Source organism: Gallus gallus, chromosome 10 (genome assembly GCF_016699485.2).
Source record: "Gallus gallus isolate bGalGal1 chromosome 10, bGalGal1.mat.broiler.GRCg7b, whole genome shotgun sequence".
NCBI lineage: Eukaryota > Metazoa > Chordata > Aves > Galliformes > Phasianidae > Gallus > Gallus gallus.
The window spans coordinates 5,520,047-5,543,847 of NC_052541.1; the positions used below are offsets into that span (position 1 = coordinate 5,520,047).

The window sequence follows — 23,801 nt, forward strand, 5'->3', positions numbered from 1 at the left end:
CAGAAGGTAATTTAGCAGAGTCCTTTGTCAATACTTCTAGCTTCAAGGAATTCCAGTAAATAAGCAAGTAATAAATGTTTTAAATAACATTTCTGAAATTGAAGAGCCTTTCTCTTTGCTTGTTCCCACAGGGGTTTATTGTGCTGACTGAGGACTTTCCAGCACATCTTCCCTCATTGTCTGTTTTTCACTTCTGTGTCTAATGTATCAGGCCATGAAAAGACATCTCATCTACATCTACACATCTACACTCATCTACACAGACACTAAGGAGAATTGTTGGAAGTCAACTAAGTGTGGGAATTTAAAGAGGAGGGCTTAGATCCCACCAAGTCTCTGTGTACACTCTTCCATTCATTATTAAAGTGGCCTCCAGTGGATTTAGTTTAATTCACTTCAAAGGCAAGATGAGCTGAGCCAAATTAACACATTTTTACTCCCAGATGAACGTGTTTGCAAAGGAATGTAATAGACTTGGACAAATCTAGTTAAATTAATTTGGGCTGATTTTCCAGAGTTCTGCTATGTGGACAGAACCTTAGTAGTAATGTCTGATGGGAGCGTCTTTGTCTTTCTTCTTCACCTTTTGTTCCTGTAACTGTTTTATTCTTGAGAAAGAAGGTGGTCTGTAACTAAATGTTGGCTTCTCATACTGCTTGTTTAACATTCTGTAAGTAATTTATAATTATCCCACTTCAGTGACTAGTGTAGTGCATGTTACCTCCTATTAGGTAGGGTAGTTATTGTCATTTTGGCTACTTCAGCTAATGCCTTTTAATTCAATAACTACAGGTGTTACCAGGATGTCATTTGTCTAGTATTAAAGCATTTTTTTAATCAGACTCTGAAGAAATGGCTGATTGCTACTTCATATTAGTTTTGACCATATGTCACCTCTGTACTGTCACTGTGCATTGCCTCTTAATACAGTGATACGCTATTCTGGTAGTAGAACTCAGTAAGATGCAGCTAATCTGGATGAAGGTATATGTTTGAATTGAAATATCATATGATAAGAATACATGAATAATGATACAAATAATATGCTACATAGTAATTTTTGAATACACACATGCATATATATATATTTAAGCTCTGTACAAATGCACGTATACAGTGAAACAGGTATCATTTTTTCTACTGCTGGCTACTGAGGAGGAGCTGAGTTGAATGGGATGAATATAAGATCATGCTGATAGTAAAAATATTTACAAGATAAGCTCTCTTTTAATTGCCCTTGAAAATTCTGTAGTAGAAGAACATAAATATTTACTCAGTAGTATGATTATAAAGTGATCTGTGAGAGCTGTTCATAGAGGCTCAGTGTTTCATTTAAGCAGCTTTATGCATTGTGTGGAAGAGCTGCTTTGTGTCTAGCTTGCCATATGTGAATTTCTGGTGGAGTGGAGTAGGCTTCTGGTAGGTGGTGTCTGCGGCAGGCAAGTTCTGGCATTGCTGGAGAGGTTGGGTGGAAGCTTAGGGCCTGCATTGTGTAGAAACACTGAAATCGCTGTAGGGAGAGCTGGGAAGTCCTGAGGGAAGGACAACTGTGGGATATGTCTTTCTAAATGGTTTTGTTTGTTGCTTAACATGAGAGCTTTTGTTACTAAACAGAGCAAGCCTGCATTTCAATATGCATTGAGACTTTGTCCATCTAGCTGGAGGCACTTGGTATAGGGAAAACTGTCTTGATGACTTCTAAATGTTCTGATCTGAAAAAGGCTGCTGTCAGAAGTTCTGTCTGGTTGTTTCTCTTTTTTTACGACCTTGTGCAGTCTTGACATATTAAGGTGAACTTAAAGCAAAGCATATGCGGGATTAAAAAAATAAAATTCCCCAGGTTTTCATGATCTTTTGGCATTTCAAGTGAGATTCAGGTACCTGAATACAGACTTGGTGAGCACGATAGGTAGGAATGGGTGATTTGGGCACCATACTCGTAGATGTGTATTGTCATTTTGGTAGCTCTGTATTGTCTGGGTTGCCCACACAGGGCTAGCAAATATAATGCAGAATTTAGAGCAGCAGGTGTAATCCAGAAGTTATGGTATGATATCCTTGGCTTTTGACTGAACTTCATGTTTATTTTCCTCCTTTCAATTACTGGGTGATTATAAATAAAGCTAAAAAATGGGAGTTACAAGTTTGTACACCTCCCTTTGTATAACTACAGATGCTGTTGGGTAACACTTCAGACAATTTTGCCTTTTAAATTTTGAGAATTGCAGTATGTTTCACACAGCTGTCATAAGGCAGGATGGAATTATAAAAGAGTTCACTTTTATCTAGCTTCTGCCTTGAAATTTCTCTGAATTTAAGCTCTTCCACTCAGTTATTTTTTTGTTGCATGGTGCATAGCTAATGGTGGCAACTATGCTGAAAAATAGCATTTTGTAGCTGAGAGTTTTCTCTATCAAATAGTGTTGTTGTGCTCTTTGTACCTATTGTTGTTTCTGTGGAAGTAAGTAGAAGGCATTACTTGGAAAGCAACCAACATCCATAAATAGTGATGATTGATCTATTGTAATCACTGTAGGAGCATGTTGGTTCAGTAATACTCATCTGCAAATGAGACAAGGTTTGTGACAGTCTGAATGCCAGATTCTTACTGACATACAGATATCTCTTGGAAATCCCAGATTACAGCAAATATCTATTAAATATAATAATCAGATTGGTGGCCTATTCAAATTCAAAGGACCAAGAAAAGTAAGTTGTTCTTTCTACAAGCATTAGAATTAATTGTAAATATACAAATATATCAAGTAGAGGAATAACTAAAGGACGTGTTGTGAATTTTGGAAGAGCCTTCATGCAGAGGTATTTACCATTGACTATTATTTAAACAAAAATAGATCTTAGAATGCCAAAGTTTAAATCTTCAGGATCAAATAAACAAGAAACTTACAAAGGAGCAATCACTCCAACATGGGACTAACTCAAAATAATTAACATTTTTAGAGATGTTTAGAGGTTAAATAAATCAGTGTGATCACTTCAGTAAGAGATTATCTTAATAGCTTCTGCTTAACTCACAACAGTGTCCTGAGTGGAAGACCAAAGAAAGTGCTGAGTAGTGGGGTGCCAAAGGAAAAAAAATAATGATCCTGTCACAAGCTGTATTGCTCCTATGAGAAAAAGAATACCACTGTTTTTGAACAGTTGTGGTTACAGCCCGAGTTGCAGACAGCAGGTTAGTTGGGCCCCAGCTGTAGATTCCAGGTTGAAATTTGGACTGAATGCTGGTCATGAAGGCTGTGGGAGAATGAAGATAATTTCTTGACCAAACCTTTTGTTTGTTCTTTAAATAAAATCAACCACCCTCCCCAACTCCATCAACCCTTTGGTAGGGCATTTTGGACTTGGAAAATCTTTCAGAAATTTGAAGGCAGGTGATTCAAGTCAGTAGCAGTTGGTCCAAAGCAGCAGAGATGATAGGATTTCAGCATGTGCTTAAAGAAAAGCACATGGATCTGTGGATGTTCTGTAGGTGTTTTTTTGGTGTGGGTTTCTTTTTCTTCATAATTTTTTTTTTACAACATAACTACATTGATTTGTATAGATGTGGTTTAAATGAATGTGACTGAATCTACATTTTCAGTTTTCACCATATTGTTACAGTTCTGTAGAACATTGAAATTTGATCATTCTATAATGTTTCCTTAACTCTTGGGAAGTTCTACATTTTTATTTAGTGCTTGGTTTCTTGAACCAACATTTCTATTAGAATTTAGTCTAACATTCTAGCAGTTATTCCTTGCCATGTAGAACATATTCATTCTTAATTTCTTGCAAAAAATTAATAGCAAAGTAGTTGGCAGGAAATGAAACAAGGTATGTTCTGGAAATTAAATTTGACTTGTTGAGTACTGTTTATAGATACAGAGAACAGCAATACCGTTTATGTCAGCTGTTAGCACCTTGACTTGTTAGCAGTTGCCATTCACATTGTGGCAGCATGGTTTACAATTTTAGCTCTGTAGTCATATACTAATTTTTATATATATTATTCCCGTAATCATAGAAAAGATGTTATGAATTCGTATAGCTAGTGCTTACATATCTAACAGATGAAGGTTATTTTTTAAAAACTGGACAAATCGTACGAATTGCCAACTAAGTTTGTTCAGATAATCACGCACCTTTTTATCGATATACTGTATTATATACTCTTTCAAACATTCAAGAAAATAATTTACAGTATAGTCCATATTTTAGTATAAGCAACCCATATGTGTGCACCTACTGCAGAAATAAGCAAATTTCTACATGGGTGACACTTGTGTATATGATTTTCAGAAATTATACAGAGGAAGATGAAATGGAAACATGCCTGTATGTATGATTCTCTGATTTTTTTTTTAAGAACTGTATCTTGAATGCAGACCTGACTATATCTGTACCGAAGAGTGCATCTATACATTTATGTACACATATAATAGACAGTGTGTGTGTATGTATGTATACATGCGTGTACACAGGTGAGCATGTAGGAATTCATGTCCCTGGCTATTCAGGGAATGCGGAAACAAAGTATGATTGAAATGTTGAGCTGCATACAAAAAGTTTATTGAAACAAAGTCATTGTGTATTTAACAATATTGAAATTAACCTAAATAAAGTGTAGAGTGAAGTTTCATGTTTGGAGTGAGATGTTGTTCCTGTAGGCAAACTACAAGATTTTTCTTAGAAAGAGTGTTTTGATTGCTGTAAAAAATGTTAAAAATTCAGTGTCATCCCTTTCAGTCGCTCCTGGCAGAACATTTTCTTTCTTATTTTTCAAACCAGTCCTGCATGTTAATATTTAAACCCCTTTTACTTGATTGACAGATGCTCTCGACAATTAACTATTCTTATGTATGCATGCTATTCCTTCCAGACAACCTAAAGAGCTGAGTTCCTACATTAACTGTCTTAAGATGATATTCTGCTTCTAGACAAATCTCCAATGGATTGGATTGTTTAATTAGTTTTCTGCTTAATAATTTTATGTTGTATATGGACATCTAGCAGAATGTTACCTAATGAAAACTGAAACAACTTTAGAAATGTAATGGCCACACTTTTTTTAGTAAGCCAGAAACTTTAAGTCTGTGAAAGAGTAAGTAAATACATGTTGCGTGCAGAAAAGAATGAAAATTTGCACTGCTTCAACCTGAAGAATTCAGATGTTTCACTAACGACAATTATCTTATTTGGTGCATTGGTTCAGTTTAATGATGTTGTCAAGATAGTAGAATTATGACATTCTCCATCATTCCCTTTCATTGCCTCTTGTATTTGTGCTGTATGAATATGGAATTATTTAGGGAAGAAATTTTGAATACAGAGTAAATGAAGCAAGAGGTATCATTTGTGCTTTGAGGGTCAAGTAGTTTTTGTCTACATTCAGTACGATGTACTGTTCATGTATCGTGTGTGTGACACTTGAAAGAGAAACAGCAAGTACGTAGGTTGCTCTGAATGTAATGCCTCCTGTTTATTTCCAAAGAAACTACAACAGGTACAGAGAACACGGTAACGCTATTTGATAGAGAAAATTCTCAGCTACAAAACACTACTTTTCAGCATAGTTACCACCATTAGCTGTGCACTTTTGCCAGTGGTGAACATAAGCCTTCATGCCACACTCGTAGAAATCTGCACCACTGGAGGTGACCTGCTGTCACCATTGCAGAAATGCAATGCTCCCTGCCTCAGTGTGCTTGCATTCACTGGTTGGGCTCCATAAACGTTCAGCAAGCATCAGTGAATGCCAGTGGGTGCCATTTTTTAAACAGGAATTCATTTCCACTCCTTTAGTTTATCTTCCCTTCCATGTCAGATGTCATTTGGCCAAACTGCCCTCTGCTGCCATCTGCCCATGGCAACAGAATGTAACAGAATATTCGTAGGAAGGTTCAACCTCTACTGCCACACCACCAATATCCACCTCTGACATCGTGGACCAACGTAATGAAACAGGAGACGTTATTTTTGGTGGGTGTAATATGGAAGAGTGTGTTGGGTCTGCTCTAGGTGCATGTGGTACATATGAGGGTAGGTTACCTTAATACTTTGAGTAGGCACCAGAAACGGAGGTGGTGGTGGTAATCTTAATGAGAGGAGAGCTTGCATTGTTCTGGTGAGAACGGTGAGTCTGGTAGCCAGCCAGGTTCTGAGCTCCCTGTTTGTAGTGAATTATTGACTGCCTTCTTCCTTACGATCTATCTTAGTTTTCTGACAAAGAGTATAATTTTCTAAAGGCTGTTCTGTGGGGTTTTTCTTTGTTGTTGTTGTTGTGTTTAGTACCTCTCTAAATCTGAGAGAGATAAGAAAACAGTTCTTTCTGAGGTTAAAAAAAGAAAAGAAAAAAAAAAGCAATAAAGAACCCCCCATCTGGACTAGTTCAAAATTATTAAGGGAGGATCTTTGTTTTCATTGCATTGTTTGGGCTTTTGTACAGGTTTTTATTCGCATTGAGTGGTAGTTGAAGGAATAGCTAGACCACCTGCCATCTGTGATAATTATGACTGAAATAGTCTGCTGAATGAAATAAAAAAGTGAAATAGTTTTACGGTTAGTTCTGACAACAAAATATTGCTGTAGTAAGAGACCTTGTTTTTTGCCTGTAGAGACTGTTTTCAGTAGAACAATTAATTTTTATGCGTTTGTAGTACCACCTCTAGTTTGTAATACTTCAGAGACTTTGTGAGGATTGTCCAGTGTATGACAAAAGAGTTTCTGCAGCAGGCCACTACTCAGTGGCATGCATAGCAGGGGTTTTAGTTGTCTCCTACAGCTTTGGATGTGCTTAATTCAGCATAGATGAAATTTGGAATTTTTCAGGAAGCTGAGCAGGAGTCCAGCTCCAGTCAGCGCACCTCTGCATGCCTCATTTTATCTTAAAGTAGTCCATAATGATGAAGCAGTGGTTACTTCAGGTAGTCAGTCAGTGGTGGGTTTGTTCTTAGTTGCCTTTCAATTTTAACGTTTATGAACATGTGGCTCCATCAACCCTTCTGTTTTTTAGGCAGTTCCGTCTGAATAAACACTACTAATTCAGGCTGTGTTGTAAATTCAGCTCTGGTGAGTACCAGGAAAAACTAAGTAGCATAGATGCTTTTGTGCAGGTGTTCTAAGCACTGCTGCAGGACTCAGATCCTAGAGACATGTATAGCATAGTGCACAAGCACATAAGATGCATTCAACTAAAGCGTTCCTCACGCTGTCGTGGATTTGAGAGGTCTGGTTTGATGCTGTCTTAGCACTCAGCATAAGTCATTGATTTTCTAGCTGTAAAGCTACTATTTGTTTTATGATAGAATCTGGGTACAATTTCAATTTATATTGTTTCTCAAGAAAGCAGCAAGTGCCATCTCTGGCTTTTACATGTTTTCATCAGGTGTCGGTATGCGGGGATAACCAGTTTTCTACGTGTAGCCAGAGAACCTTCTGTGTTACCAGAATGAACTTAGTTTATAGGAAAGATCTGCACTACCTAACCTTTGCTGGAATGGATTAAAAATAATGCTTATGTTGATGTGGTTACTGAGTGGATTCTCATGCTTAGGTAATCATGAGGCAATTCTGAGGTGTTTGCTGATGTCATAAATGAAGAGATCAGTCCTGTCTTCAGATGTTAAAAGGATGTCTGTTCAATACCAAAATTAAAAATACTGAAATAGTGCTGATACTGAGACAACTCATGAACTGAGTTCTTCAGACTGATAGGCACTTAAGTTTTCAAAAATTATGAGCAGTCTAGCACACAGACATAATGACAGCACTTGATTGACCAGCTGGTGCACTTTAAATCACTAGTCATAGACTCAATACTACTGAGTCACCGAGTATTAGAATCTGAAATTTGCTAATGTTTTGTATCATTCACCAGCAGCAAGTTCTTCTAGCTTGGTCCATATGTTTCCTTCCTGCCAGTTAAGATTTGTCTCATACTTCTAGTCACTGAAGAAATCTCTTGGATCTGGTTTCTTATGGTCTTTTTCTATGGATGTTAGGTTCTGTTTAATAGAGTGGAACAATAGCAGCATTATCATCCTGCATTTTTGTTTAAACAGAGAAAAAGGCTTCAGTTGCTACAGAGCTTACACATTGACTTTGGCAATGATTGACTAAGGTAGTACTCTTTTCTAAAGTGCTAGCATTCCTTTTTAAGTAGCCATTTCAATACTTCCAGGTTTCCTTCTGTTACAACCTCTTTGTAATGTTAACTATTAGAGATATTTCTACTGTCCCATGATGGCCCTTAGGAAAAGACCTTAGTTCCTTTAGGTAACAGGGAAATCAACTGTTTCCCCTTGTTTTTATTCTCCAGTTTTATTCCTCTGTAGCTGTGGTACAAGCAAGAGCCAACCAATATCATCTGTTCACAGTAGGGAATGTCTGTGTTCATCCTTACCCTTGGCAAAGTTGCATCTGAGCCTGTGAGGAAGAGTTAACAGGAATGATCTAATTCATATTTGAAGGTAAATGTTGACCAAAGACAAATAGAATGGGAGTAAGATCTGCACTTGTGCTTAAGTTGTGTATTTAACTTGATCCAGTTTTCTTTGCTTTGCACTGTTTCTACAACACTATAGACAGTCTAGAATATGGAGATCATAGAATTGTGGGATTATTTGAGTTGGAAGGGACCTTTAAGGGTCATCTAGTCTAACTCCCCTGCAATGAGCAGGGGAATACCTTTAGCATGACTGTTTTGGATGCCAGCTACTCTCAAGGTGCCAGCTTTAATTTCTCTTTCCTTATTTTATAAAGATTATGTTGAAAACTGGGTTTGACTTCTCTAGGAGAAAAAAAAAAGTAGATACAAAACACAGTAATATCATCTTGTACTCTCTCCCTTTCAAAACCAACCTTCTAAGTCAATGTAAAGCAAGACTGCTTGCACAGAGGCACCATGTCCTGTGCTGTCATGGCACAGCTGGCTGGAACCAGCTCCACGGGCTGTGTCTGCAACGCCATCTCCCCACAGAGTTCCGCTGCTGGCACCTGGGCACAGCCCTGTGTGGGGCTGCCTCAGTGCCATGCTGGTGTTCACAGCTGGCAGCAGGCTGCTAAAACTGAGCCACTTGACCTTGGGATGGGAAATCTTGCTGTGAAGTGGGAAAAAGTCTGTGTTTTCCTCTTAATGATTAGCTGGTACTGCATGATGACAGCTTTAGGAAGCCCTGGATAGATGGGTGAGTCAGGGCAGGGATTAGGTGTAACTGCTTAGTAAAAGCAGTGAAGACTTTTGTGTACCCTGTCTGCATTAACTAGTGCTCTAACTGCTTTATTAAGAAGGAAGAGGAGTGAACTTCAGCTAGGACCTTCCTTTCCTACCCCTCCCAGCTGGGCCTTAGTTGGTCCAAGTTTTTAGTGCTTTCTTGCTGCAGGTGTTTTTTTTTTTTTTCATTTGGTTTGTGGAGAGGGTTTCTGCACCAGACAGTCAGCTACAGAAATACTGGAGGCTGGAAAGATACCCAGTGTTCAGCTGCAGTGTGCTTTGTGCTCTGTTGTTTGCCTGGAGGTCACCTGGCTGAGGTTTATTAACTGGGACTTCAACTATCTGTGACTGACTGTCTCAGTGTGTGACAATGATGTAGTTTATATTGGGCACCTTTATGCTATGCTTTCCACTTAAGCTTTCCTTTTTAAAAAGGAATGTGCTGCACATTCTGAGACCAGCAGGCTGGTCTGTCCTCAGATGGTACCTTGGTGGCTGTCCAGTCCGTTGTTGCTGAGATGCTGATATATGGCCTCGCTGTGTTCCATACAAACTTCTGTGACTTGGACTGCACATGCTGAACTTCATGTAGATCTTTGGAGGACTGGTTGCTCTCCAGGTTGCTGTAAAGCACCCCCACCACTGCTAATTGCCTCAGATACTGGATACCATTCTCAACTCTGGTCCACTTGCCTTGGTAGTTTGCAAGGTCTTCTTTCAGAGGATGCTTTCAGAGGATGCTTCATACTCAACAGGAGCTGTATGCAGCATATGTGGATTGTTGCCCCCTTTCCTAGTCCTTTTGTTGACTCTCTAGGGATGGATCTGAGCAGCTAATGACTTTGTCCTTCCTAACTAGGCTTCAGTACCCCAGTGTCAGAGAAGATAAGTGGTAATTCTCTCTACGTGGGTGGCGCCTGTAATCTTTCTGCATCATATGAGCATTATGGTTACACAGCTTTATCTGAAAAACTGAAGGGCTGTTTCATCAAGGCAGGAGGCATCTATCCTAGAGGAGAGGAGGGAGTTGCCATGCTTCATTTCCTCACAAAGTGAGGGAAAGGAGAAGAGGAGGAGTAGGAGGGGAAAGATGTGATGGTTTATTGTCTTAACGAGACCACTTCTGGAGTACTGGTAGATGGCAGCAATACAAGGGTCAAATACCAAATTAGACTTCAGGGCATTGCATTGCTTGATTATTCTCCCATGCAAAGAAAAGAATGTTGCTTTCCGCTGTTGCTGTTTGCTGTCCTTAACAAGCCCTGAGTTTGCTAATCCTGTCCAGCAGCTGAGCAGCTACCAACTGCTTAGTCACTGTCCTCCTAGCCCTACAGAGAGATAGGGGAGAAAGCTGGAAGAACAAAAAGGAGGAAAAAGTCATGGATCAAGATAGAGGCAGTTTAATTAAAATGAAGGATGGAGGAGGTGGGGGGAAAGCAAGTGACGCAAAGACAATCACTCACCACCTCCCACAAGCAGACTGATGCCTAACCAGTCTCCAAGCAACAGCTACTTTAGAAAGACTCTCCTCCAGTTTTATTAGTGTGCATGACATTTACATGGTATGGAACACCCCTTTGGTGTGCTGGGGTCAGCTGTCATACTCCTGTTCCCTCCCAGCCTCTGGATGGGCAAGGTGGGAAACAGAGATGGCCTTGATGCTGCGTAAGCACTTCTTAGCAATGGCTAGAACATAGATGTGTTATTGGCACTGTGTTAATCACAACTCTAGGAGGTTAGTTCATAAAGTCCATCTAAGCCTGACAGTGTAATGGGGAAACAGTAATTACGGAAGTAGTAGTGAGAAAGCAGATAAAAGAACAAATACTGAACTCTGTCCTACATGTGTTAGCGTTAGTAAAGTGAAAGAGCTGGAGGCTGGTCAAATATTTAATCATTTGCTAAACTTCAGTGTATGAGCATTTCTATCCATACAGACCGCGATAGAGTCTTTGTGTGTTGAATGAACAGCGCATACATTTAGTTTGACTTGTATAGTGGTGGAATTACTAAGAAGCTGCAGATAAGAAAAGCCAATAAAAAATATGAAATGTTAAAAAATAATAATAATTAATAAAAGAAAACTAGGAAGAAAGCAGGAGTGGCCAAAAGCTTCTAGGCTAAGACAGAGATGAATGATAAATATTGTTAGATATCATAACTTGAATGTTCTAGCATTTTTCTTAGAATTGTTTGATGAAGAGAGGAAAAATAACATTTCCATCATTTTGGAGTATGTTCCATGACTTTGTTTCTTTTTCTCCTTGGCAGATGGATGCCTTCTAGCCAATCGGCGAGTCCTACTGCTGCCTCATGTCCGGCAGCATCTCTGAATGATCACATGACTCTTGATATGGATGCAGTCCTGTCAGACTTTGTTCGGTCCACGGGGGCAGAACCAGGTCTGGCCAGAGACTTACTAGAAGGTAAGCTTTCAGGACACAGCTATTTCCTATGTCTGCTGCTTTCTTAAAGCAAGAACCAGTAATAAAAAGAAAGCTCTAGCCTCTGTTGACAGGCATTTCTTAGTATTTTGGTTAGTAAGCCAACTCGTGTAGTCAGTTGCCCATAGATTTCATCAAAGTAGTTGTTTTTGAAAAAAGCTTTAAAAAGTTCTTAGTGTGTTAGATTGCTTATTTTAACTTATTGACAATCGTGTTAAGCGTATATGTGCCACCCGGGGAATGGGGGCATAGGGCTTTAGCTTAATTTTGTCACTTTTAGCTGTCTGAAAGCAGTTTTAAATGTTTTGATTCACTGGCCAAAGCAGTTGAGTTGAGTCTGAAACAGTTGTACTGTAGACAAAGAAGCCAGAGATGTTTTGAGGTCCAAATTAATATACGTGCCTAATTCCAACTTGATGGTATGGGAGTCAAATGGCTGCTATGTTTAAAACATCTGAGAGGCTGTATCAGAAAAATAACTGGGTCTTTTTAGTAATTTTATTGTAGCCTTAAGCTTAGAAGCTTAAAAGTGGAAGAATATCTTTGATTTTGAAAGTGTCTTGTAGTGGTCATTTTTGTACCTTTCTTCTGATCTGGACTTGTAAAAATATGTGGGGATGGAAAATTAGAAATGATTTGGTAGTTATAAATGTAAATTCCCATCTGATTCTATGAACTTTTTAAGCTGATGTTTTTGGTTGTTCTTTTTTTGTAAACAATATTCTTTAAGAAATTTTACACTAATTTTGAGGGTATATGTTGGGGTATATATCTACTTTTTGCAAAAACAGATTTACTTTACAGTGTTTACACTGGAACTTTTGTATTTTGCTATGTTTTCTTTCCAGGTTTTTCAGTAATAATAAGTGATATACTATTAATCCAGAGGTCTACACAATTTTGCATGTAAACAAAAACAAAACACACAAAACAGTGTATCTCATTATGAGTATCTTTGTTGGCTTGCTATATTTAACAGTCTTCACTTTTGTCTGCGCAGTTCACTCAACCTGTTATTCTAGCCTGGAGTTAATCGTGGTCTGTTATTTTTTTTTGGTTTGTTTCTTTTTGATGTTGCTGTTTTATTTTGTTCTTCTTAGCACTATCAGGATGGATTGTCATTTACTGAGCTGATAGATCTTTGCAAAAATTTAAAAAGGGTTCCTCTATATCAGAGGTACTTCAGAATAGCTGCTTACCTTGTTTTTCTTGCTCTAAGGGATAATGCTTCTGTACAAGTATAGAGTAGCATTGTTCTGTGAAATTTACACCATACATATTAACAGAAATTGGCAATAAGCAATTTAATTTTTCTGAACAGATTAATAGACATGTGCAATTAGTACCAATTACTTCCTCCTATACAGGAATTTATCAAGGTAGAAGCATTACTGCTAGTCCTGGATAAGATTGTGCTCATAGGAAAATTTCAGCATGTGCAGTTAATGGATGTATTTAGTGTAACAGCTGCTAACACTAGTTGTGCCTCATTCTGTGGGTCACTAATTCACTCAGTGCTTTCACGTTTGTTTAAAAAGGACATGGAAGAGACTGCCACACTTACGTCACTGTAATTATCTTTAGTAGCAGTCACAGTGTGCAGGTTTTGCAGTATTTTACTGACATTCCTGATGACACGCTGCTGTGATGTGGCTAGCATTTAAATGCCTTTCATGCACCTCCTTTTATGAGGACTAGCTGAGAAAACTGGAATTGTTCAGTCTGGAGAAGAGGAGGCTTATGGGAGACCTTATTGCTTTCTCTAACTACCCGAAGGGGGGTTGTAGCAATCTGGGAGTCAGCCTCTTCTGCTTATTGTGTCTGACACAAAGTCCAGGAAGTGTCCATTCTTGATTTGAAATGAAGATAGAGATGAAAGAGGTGTTTTCATTCAGTGGTTCCACACAGAATCACAAAATTGCAGGGGTTGGAAGGGCCCTCAAGAGGTTGAGTCCAAACTCCCTACTAAAGTAGGTTCTCTACAATTGGTTGCACAGGTAGGCATCCAGATGAGTCTTGAATATCTCCATAGAAGGAGACTCCACAGTGTCTCTGGACAACCTGTTCCAGTGCTCCATCACACTTACCAAAAGAAGTTCTTCTGCATGTTTGTATGGAACTTCCTACATTATAGTTTTAGGCCATTACTTCTTGTACTATGCAGTGCACCACTGAGAGGAGCCTGGCCTTTCCATTTGCCTCCCACCTCTCTTTAGATATTTACAAACATTAATCAGATCCCCCTCCCTCAGCCTTCTTTTCCTCAGGCTGAAGAGACCCAGGTTACTCATATGGGAGATGATAAAGGGCCATCCACTGGACTCCTTCTAGGAGATCCCTGTCTTTTTGGAACTGGAGAGCCCAGAACTGGACACAGTTTTCTGAACGTGGCCTCACTGGGGCAGAGGGGGAGGATCACCTCCCTTGACCTGGTGGCCATGCTCTTTTTAATGCAACCCAGGAGACCATTGGCCTTCTTGGCCACCAGGGCACACTGCTGGCTCATGGCCAGCCTGTTGTCCACCAGAACACCCAGGTCCTTCTTGACGGAGCTCCTCTTCAGGAGGTCATCCTCTAACCTGTACTGATGCATGTAGTCATTCCTCCTTGGGTGCAAGATTCTACACTTGCTCTTGTTAAACCTCATCTGGTTCCTCCCAGCCCAACTCTCCAGTCTGTCCAGGTCTTGTTGAATGGTAGCACAACCTTCTGGTGTGTCAGCCACTCCTCCCAGCTTTGTGTCATCAACAAACTTGCTGAGGATGGACTCCATCCCTTCGTCTGGGTCACTGAAGTTGAACAAGATTGGACCCACTGCTAGTGACATGGCTAGTTCCTTCTGTGTTTGGTTTGTGTTTTTTTTTAAACAAAAAAAATCTTGAATTGGTTCTAGATTGTGTGTGTTTGGCTCTTGGCAGACAGATTATATTCTATTAGTATCATAGAATAAAAAGTAGTATAATCCGGTTTCTGATAAGTTTCTGGTAAGTGAAACATGCAGAGCAGTAAGCCTCACTTTTTGTATTTTCTTTATCATTCAAAAGAATGTATAAAGAATTCCTTTGGCTATGTAAGTATATACATTTCCAGTGTTATACACAGAACAAAGTTTGCCTTTTGGCAGTCACATTATTTGTACTGTTGTATCTTTGGCTGTGCTTGCTTTAGTATAGCACAAGGAGCTTGTGGTCAATATATGCTTGCTCTGACATTGCAAGATAACCAATTCTAATATTTTTGTGTAGTTGCTTAACTGCTAAGGAGCTCACATTTCACAGACTGAACAGCATTAGTTCACTTGTTTGAGAATTTTGCCATGCACATCTGAAAATAGATGTAAATGCAGACTTTAAAAGCTGCAACAAAGTAAAAAAAATGGCTTTGGTTTTCTTAGTTCTACATACAAAATTAAAATCAATTTCATGGTATTAGTGTCTTTTAAGTACATTTATAAAATATTCTGTCTAATCAGCCATTCATCGGTGGTTAAAATTGCAGTAATAATTGCTTAGTTGATATTTTCCCAATGAATAATGTTTCATTTCTACTTGGTTAATCTGAAAGGCCAGTTCTAGGCCACTTGCTGTTTTGTATTCACGTGGTAAAGCTGTGGGAACTTAAAAATGTACAGACTTGAAGAATAGTGAAGGAAAGATGTGGAGGCGAAAGGGGCTTAACACTTAACAACACATGCAGGTATACTTTAATATCATCTGTCTTGCTTTTTAGGTTTTCTTGAGTTTCTTGAATGTTGTAAAGATCCTTTGTCCCATTACAGTTTATTCTCATACTTTGGTAGGTTTGTAAGCAGTGTGGTTTTCCTTCTGAAGAAAGCTTTTAAACTTTGAGATTGCAGTCTGATAGCTCATAGAGCCAAGTGTCATGAGTAATTCACTGATGTATTTTTTTTCATTTGAATGTGTATTAGAATTGAAAAAAATAAGGTTGAATTATTTAAATTAATTGAAAAAAATAAGGCACTGTCAAAATGGCTGTTTTCAGTGCATGCATAGCATACACCTTTATGTCACTGACCCAGAGAGTTTTGATTAATCCTGTTTTGTTTTCAGAGATGAGGGTTGGTGGGGGACTTCTTAATTCCCAGGTGCAGTCTAAGAAAGGAAACCAGTTTTGGTGACAGTATGCTAAACTGGCTGCTTCCATTCTTGACATCTGTGCAGTACCTGAGAGAACTCAAGCACAGAATTATTAATTAATAATTAGTTTTGCACTGTTTTCAAACAGAGGCTTTGATAGCACAAAATAATTCAGTTTTATCACGACTGAGAATAAATTTGTTGCTAGGAAGTCTGAATAACCTCCTCCCCCAGCTTTTTCTTTTTCCTCTTGCATTTAAATATCCTAATAACCTCATGCCCACTCCCAGGGTGAGGGTCCAAGGTAGCTGAGATCATGAGAAAAAGCCTGTCGTGGGACATCTATACTGCTAAGCCAAACCTTCTTTCTCTCTGCTCAGGAGGTTTTCATCTCCCCATCTCTATAGCAGTATCAATTTATTTTTCTGCTCACAGTGTGCCATCATGCCTGAGCAATAGCTGAGTGAGCTATTTCTGGGCTGAATTCTGCAGATGATCTATGTTCCATCAGGAGCTGCAATACTCCTTGTCGAATCTGATAGTTGCTGGCAGTATCTACTGCATAGAGCAATTCATGCTTGTTTTTGACTGCTTTGTTCCTCTTGGTACCTTCCTATACGTTTTTTATTGAAGGGCTTTTTTTTTTTCCTCAGCACTTCTTGCATTCATTGCCTGAATGTTGCTGTGGACCACCTATGCTATTTTTATCATTCTTTTCAATTAAAAGAACAGCTTTTTACTTACAGCACTAAAATTTATAGTTGCTATTATGGGTGAATTATTAAAATGGGAAGCACATTTCTGTCAGCTTGGATATGACTACAAGACTTTGCAACATTCCTCCTTGTTGGTCAAGACTCCAGGGAGGCTTCTTGATTGATAGCTCTTTACACCTTCTCTAGTCCTGCAGAGACTTTGAAGTAAACACCCAATGGGAATCAACTTCTGAGAGCCTGAACATCTACAAATAAGTGTCTTCAGAATCATGGCATCTCCAAGACATCATAAATCCTAATGCTTAATAATTAAGAGGCAAGCAAAGATTAATAAATATGTCCGTCTGGAAGTATGGGACACCAAAAACTATTTACTGTGTATACCAGATAGTTAATAAAACTGCAGGTTGAGGAGAATATGAGCACCACATCTGTCAGCAAACTGTAGAGTAGGTAGAATGACTGTGACAGTTGCTTGGCTTTCCGAACAGCATTTGACTCTGGAGACATGGAAACTGGATCTGACACTACACATTGTGATGGTTTAGGAATTGATTGTGCTTGAAGCAGATCATTTTGTATCAAAAATATCTCATACAGACCCGAGTTCTTTACTCTGTATGATTACAAAGACCTTGGGTGTGTGTGTGTATGCAGAACAAAAACAAACAAAAATGTGTTCAGCAAACTTAGCTGAAAGCAGTAGCTTTTCCAGTACTGTACATTTCATGCAAACAGCCTTTCACATAATTCCTTGAGACAAAGGCTTTCTTTTGGACTGACTATATCCAGAAGAACATCTACGTCTTTTTCTAAGTTTAAAAGCACTTCATAAAATAGCATTCAAATCTCTCAATGCATCTTAGGCACCAAGACCTTATTGCCAGTTCTTCCACCAGTTCTTTTCCATTGTGTCTTCTTCCAAAATATATTCTTTCTAATTTTAAAATTATGCTTTTTGGTATTTCATGTCTTTCATGAGGATATTAGTAATTACAAAAACTGGATGGCTGAAGGACGAGCGAATACTTTTTAAATTTGACCCAGTTTGGAATGGAGGAGGACAGTTTGTTCTGTATTACTGCAGAATAATTTTTTTCATTAAATTGAAACATAAAACCAATTGTGTTTTCATTACAATAGCCTTATTTTTGAAAATTAGAAAACCAGAAAAGCATTGTATTCTGTTGAACCCACTTACGTGTAATGTTGTAGCAAAACTCCACATCCGTGAGTTACGTTTCTACTCAGTCTTCCTTACTTGGAAGATCTGTTGCTGCTTCCTACACGTCAGTATCACTGCTTCAGGTCCTGGTTTTGGTACAGACTTCCCTTTCCTCCAGTGTATTTTTCAGCAGTTTGTGCTGAAAATATATGCTGACTTTTAGATCTCATTCAAAAATATGCTCTTCGCACACTTTTACAGTAGTAAAATTGATTCTACTTAAACAGTAGTAGTAGCTTTGTTTTGAGAATAATTGTGTTCAGTACTGTTTTTAAGAGCTAACCAGGAGCACGCACTTGCCTTTATGAAGACAAGAATAACTTAAAACATTTTTATGGCTGTCTGGTCTAAAACTCTAATGATGTCCTTCTGCAGTCAGAGACTTTCTGTATAGGTGTGGGTGAACATAGAGGTTGCTACGAGATCAGGTAACATATAGGTTAGTTTTCAGACAGCAGGAGGTACGCAGGCAGTGATCACTTGATTAGTACGGAGGATAAGGGATTGGGCATAGGATGAGGTATATTTACGCCAGTGATGTAGACAAACATCAGGTGAAGGACATTTGTGAAATTCAGTGTCTATAATAATAATGGAAATAAGAAGGAAATTAAACTGCAGCAATAATAGCATATTTAAGTGAGTAACTATGTACTTATATAAGAGGTTTCATTTGTTTATATGAATATGTTCAGCATTTATTTGTATAAAAGGCAGTATTGTTGGTTTTTTTGCTAGACTGTTTGTCTGTGTCATATTTAACCATTACACAGAAATAATTGGTAACTGTTTCCAGCTTCGTGTGGAACTTAATTGAGGTGTGAGTAGTTCAGCATTAATAAAAGTCAGGAGATTGGCTGAGTCATGGAATGTGTGTGTTCAAGGAGACTGACCCATGGAAGTTAAGAGATGCAGTAGAAAGATGTTTCTTTCTGAGAACAGTGTACGTCTGCAGAATTAAAAGAAAAAACAACAACAAAACCAACACCACATAATTGGTAGAGAAATTTACAGTGTTGTCATATGATTGTACAAAACCATCTCTCCCAAAATAGCCTCTTATTCTTTCCCTCAGACAGTTCCTTTTATAGTTCTCTTGTGGAAGACTTGGCAAAGGGAAGAAGAAACTGAGCAGCTATCAATGTCTTGTTCCACAGAGATCAGAATTGTCATTTCCAGCTGTCTGCTCATCTTGAGTGACTTTGCAATCAACCAGAAAATGGGAAAACATTAACTAAGTGTCCTTGCTGTGTTATTATTTGAGAGCTCAAACAAAAATTAAACTTATTTTAAACTTATTTTAAAACCTGTGGTATAATATTAGCCTGATTTTGCATCTGAGTTTTTCAGAAAGAGTGAAGCTGATCTAGAATTCCTGTCCTTATCGTGTGCCTGTTATTATCCGTGTTAATCTGCATCATGCCAAACAGGAAGAATTGATTTCATTTAAAGTGAACTTGTGCATTGCTTTATTAGCAGAATGGACTTCCTCAGATGGGAAAGAAGATAACAGTAAACTTTCTATCTTAAATGATTATCACGTTGAGGGAAGTTATTTTTTTAATTAACCTGTTCTGTTAATTAATTGTTCACTGGTCTAGTTGCACAAAGTGAGGGTCATTCTGTGTTGATAAGAACTAAGAATCAGTTAATTGTCTGGAAGGTCAGAGGCTGTTTTCTATTTCTCCAGATGCCTTTCTGTGTTAGTCATCTTTTACCCCCTAGTTTTAATAAATAGAGGAGATAGTGTCCAATGAAAGAGAAATAACTGAAGAGGTAAAGGAGTTTTTGCAGTTGAAAGGAGTGTCCCTTGGCTTTTTCTCATCTTATTTGTTGGTAACTCTGCATGGTATCTGCAGGCCGAATTGGAAACATTTGGAGAGAGTCCTGGGAAAAAAAGGTCTATGAAATAGTGAGGGTAAAAGGCCGGAACTTGCTGAGTTCAGAATAGTTCTTGTAACTTCAACAGCACATACAGCTAGATGCACAAGCTGTGTTAAGAAGTTGAGGTTAGTCATGGTTCATCTGAAACACGTATACAAGGGTTCCTGAGTAGATTTCATCAAGACACTGGAATGACTGAATAATGTTCTTTGTTAATAATCTTTACTTCTGATCCTAAATAAAATTGATGATCTCTTATAGTTGTTGGCAATTATGAGCCTGTCAGCCAGCAGCATCGTGCAAAACACCCAGGCTTACACATGTTCCAGGAGAAGTCCTGCCTGTGACAAAATGCACCAGCCACGCTCAGCTTTTGATTTCCATTGTGTCAAAGGTGAAGATCTTCCCAAATATACAGGGTATCAAAAACACATAAATTAACATCAAATCTGGACGGGACTAATTGAGACTGATAGGAAAAAGAAGAATTTTAAAGGGTTTCATCTGTTTAAGAGAGCTCAGTCAGTTCACAGCCTCCAGGCCTTATTGCATTCTCTTGTGAGATGGGACATCTATGTAACTCCAGGGACAGATACGATTCTCTTTCTATAGTTGGCTTTAAATTGATTGATCTGGGGCATGTCTTTGCTTATAAGGGGCACCTGATGGTAGGACTTGCTCATTTCTCCTCTCAGCCTTGCAGCCAACATTTTCAGCTAAGAACTCTTTTCTGCCTTCTTGAAAGGAAGGCAGTAGTGTAGAGATAAATGCTTTTGTACCTTTTGCCGTGCATAATGGCTCAAAATCTAAGCTGAAAGATGGCACAGAGCACAGATGGAGGAAGAGTCCTGGACTTTGTTTGTAGGAATAAGTTATGTACACTGCCAAATACCGGGTTTGTGTCTGGTGCTCCATCAGCTTCTGCGGCTGCACATCCTTACAGGTCGATTTCATCCCCATAAGGAAAGGGCTTCCTGAACTGGGCATTCCTCTGAAAGCTCTTTTTCTGTTTAACTGCTTTGTTACCGAGCCACAGTACAGCCCTGTGTAAAATGCAGGGTCTAAAATGTAAAATGTAGTGGGCTAAAAGAGGAGATGATGTTCCTTCCCCCTAACAGCTGCTACTTCGTATCTGTGGCACAGCTGCTATTCTAAGAACACCTTTGTGTACGACAGCGTGGAATCTTTGAGTCACAAGGTAGTGACTCTACACTGGTTTTTGAAAGAATGAAAATGATTGGGATGGCATAGGATTGAAAATGTAGGATTTGTCTGCCAGCAAGGCTTCTGTTCTGCAGGCAGGGAGACTTTATTTGGTTGGCTTTTTAGTTATTATAATTATTTCTCAGTTTTTTGTATTTTCAGTAGAGTTCTGCAGAAGCTTTGCATTAGCTTTAGTAGTTCTTGATTGTGATTTATTTTCCTTGACTTGTAAAATGTACCTGCCATGATAGTAAAACATGTAAGAAATGCTGGCAGCATTTAATTTATATTGTTATACTGCTTCTTCAGTAGTCCTTGTTTTCGGAAGGGTATTGTATTTGCACGCTACTTTCATTAAGAACAAAAAAATGACATTGGAAGTAAAGTAGCTGGGCAAATGTTGTCTTCTCTTAGAATGGTTAAAATTTTGGAAGATGTGTTCATTTTAGTTTTACTGTCATTTTGTCAAAATCCTTATTTTCCTATCTCGTGTTTATAATTTTGAAAGATTATGCCCTCTCTTCCTCTTAGCTCAGCTCCCTGTTCAGCATCACTGTCCTCTCTAACCTCTCCCTTCCCCCTTTGCATCCTTTTTTTTTCCCCACGTTTTTGGTCCTGTTCAACTACAAGCTGCATTTCCTGTCCTTTCAAAACTATGCTTTGCTGAAGTCCTGTGTATGTGTATTGTTGCATGCTGACCTTCGCCGTAGTCCTTACTACGTAGAGCTCTCCTGGTTCTCTGTCTCAGGTTGCATCCTTTCTGGCATGTTGTTTATCACTATATCAGGAATTGCTGGTGACCTTTCAAATGTTCTTTTTACCATATTGGAGTAGGTGGATATGTGAAGGTTGTGAGTGTGGCTTTGTAATTGCATGCTTGCTATTCCTGCTGATTAATGATGAATGTCCCCTAATTATATGATGTCTGTTGTTAAGAATTGAAAGAAAATGAATTTGTTAACTGTTGCAATGCTGCTAATCTATGCTGTTTTAGCAAAAACAAAGATGCAAAAAAACCACTAGAGCCTAAACAGCATGCTGCTCAGGTCTTGCTGCACGAGTGTTATCAGCCTCAAAAATATAGAATCTAGTAACAGTACAGCCAGTGTGGGCTGCCTAAGGGGTGCCTGAGTTTTGTTGTTAAGGAGAGTGAGACGTGATCTGACAAAGCACATGCTCAGCTCTGAGCAGGCAAGCATTACTCACGTCGAGGTCTCTTCCATTCAGAGGTCTCTTCTCCTTTTGTCTAGAGAGGGACAATGTGGGGATGGAACCTGGCTGAAGGACGGTGTGTCTCAGTGTGGTTGGTGTACTGGAGAGCAGCATAAGGACATTTTGCCCTCTGAAAAGGGGAATGCTGAAGCACTGCAATAAATTCAAGCAGATGTGCAGCAGTGGATGGGTACAGAAGGCCGTGTGTTCTATAGATACAAACAGTAGAAAAGAAAACAAGAATGCTCAGAAGAGGGGAAAGAGTTGTATCCCTGTCTGTTTGCTGTGCACGTTCAAGGTGTTTATCAACTGTGCATTTTTGTTCAGGAAGGAGCAGTTGTAAATGTTTTATCCAAAAGCTGATGCTCTAAGTGACAATGATTTCTCTGTTTCAGTTTATTCCAAATGCACAGGGAGATGGTTTCCAGGTTCCCAGTCTGCTCTCAGACCAACCTGAGTAGATGTCCTTTTTTTTTTGTTTGGCAGGCAAAAACTGGGACTTGACAGCAGCTTTAAGTGACTATGAGCAGCTCCGGCAGGTGCACACCGCCAACCTGCCGCAGGTGTTCAATGAGGGCAAGTACTGCAAGCAGCCCGAGCCCGAGCAGCCCCCTCAGGTGACAAAGGCCGAGCGGCCCTGCCTGCAGCGGCAGGATGACATCGCTCAAGGTAAGAGCTCTTCCCTGGGGCTCCTGTGGAGCAGCTTTCTAGCTGGTCTGCTTGTGAGTTTTGCGTGTCTGCAAGGAGGTTGAAGTCACTGGCCACCAGCCTGTGATCCACGTCACTGTGATGGGCTTTGCGGAGCTGCTATGCATCGCGTTTTTCAGCTGTCACAAGCTTTGCCTCAGCTCTGCAGGTTGTGTTTTTTTTAATGAGCAGTTCAAGTACAAAAACACACGATTCCTAGGCAGTCCTGTGGTACAGAAAAAGGGAGTTAGAAGGTGTCAGAGACCACTACTGTATGTAGTGCTTCATGTAGTACTTTTATACCACATGAGACACAAAAAAAGGTGTTTTTTAATAAATAATACATATTTCTGTCTTTGCATTCTTCTTCGTAGTATTTGCTTACGATGTATGAAATCTATGAATAAGTTTCAGCTTTTAATTTTGGATCCCTCATGGCTCCTCTGAAGAAGGAACATCCCTTCTCAAGTCCCACCAAATAGGAATTGAAACCTTCAGAACTAAAATGAGTCAGCTACCTCAGGCAGCTGATTGCCAGTACAGCATCATGAGCATTAGGATTTATTTTTTCTGCATGCGATTCTGTTTCAAATTTTCACTCTCTTGCTCGGATTGTTGGAATGCATTCCTTTTCCATATTAATTAATCAAGGAACCGTAGTTAGCACTAAGGTAAATCTACAGCTCTGATAGCTTTTCATGTAGGAAAGCAACAGCAGTAGCATGGTGATTTCAGCAGGGTTTTCTGTGCAATCATTAGAACAGAAAGCCTTCCCTTTTCCTGCCAGCTCATCCCTTCTATCAGACAGGAAATGTCATCAGTGCTCACAAGTATTGGTGAAGCTCTGTTTTAAATGGATAACTTCCACCAGTAGAAAAGGAACTGCACTGCTTCTTATGACTCCTGAAAGCATGCAATATAGTTAAGGGGAGGAAGAGTAACACAGTGTAGTTGATAAAACTGATGCTTTGATCCTTATTAGGATCCAACTCACTGTAAAAATCCATATTACTGTACTACCAAGTTTACACTGCAATGTCCATCTGATGGTTTTATGTCTGCAGTGGGTTCTGTGGTACAAGTCTGCCTTTAACTGGGTTATGCTGTGTGCATAACTGAAAT

At 39.1% G+C, this 23,801-nt stretch overlaps 1 protein-coding gene across 38 annotated transcripts in view; it reads left to right on the forward strand.

Moving 5' to 3' along the window:
• OTUD7A (OTU deubiquitinase 7A) overlaps window positions 1-23,801 on the forward strand; it is a 168,320-nt gene that overhangs the window by 99,151 nt on the left and 45,368 nt on the right. For 31 of the 38 annotated variants that reach the window (XM_046899294.1, XM_046899295.1, XM_046899273.1 and 28 more), the window contains 2 exons: window positions 11,483-11,637; window positions 22,479-22,661. In XM_046899294.1, coding sequence (XP_046755250.1) covers window positions 11,487-11,637; window positions 22,479-22,661 — 334 coding nt within the window. In that variant the 5' untranslated portion in view covers window positions 11,483-11,486. Of the gene's footprint in view, window positions 1-131; window positions 5,980-8,317; window positions 8,469-11,482; window positions 11,638-22,478; window positions 22,662-23,801 lie in introns of all 38 variants that reach the window. The other 7 variants (XM_046899281.1, XM_046899276.1, XM_046899283.1 and 4 more) reach the window with 4 other exon arrangements.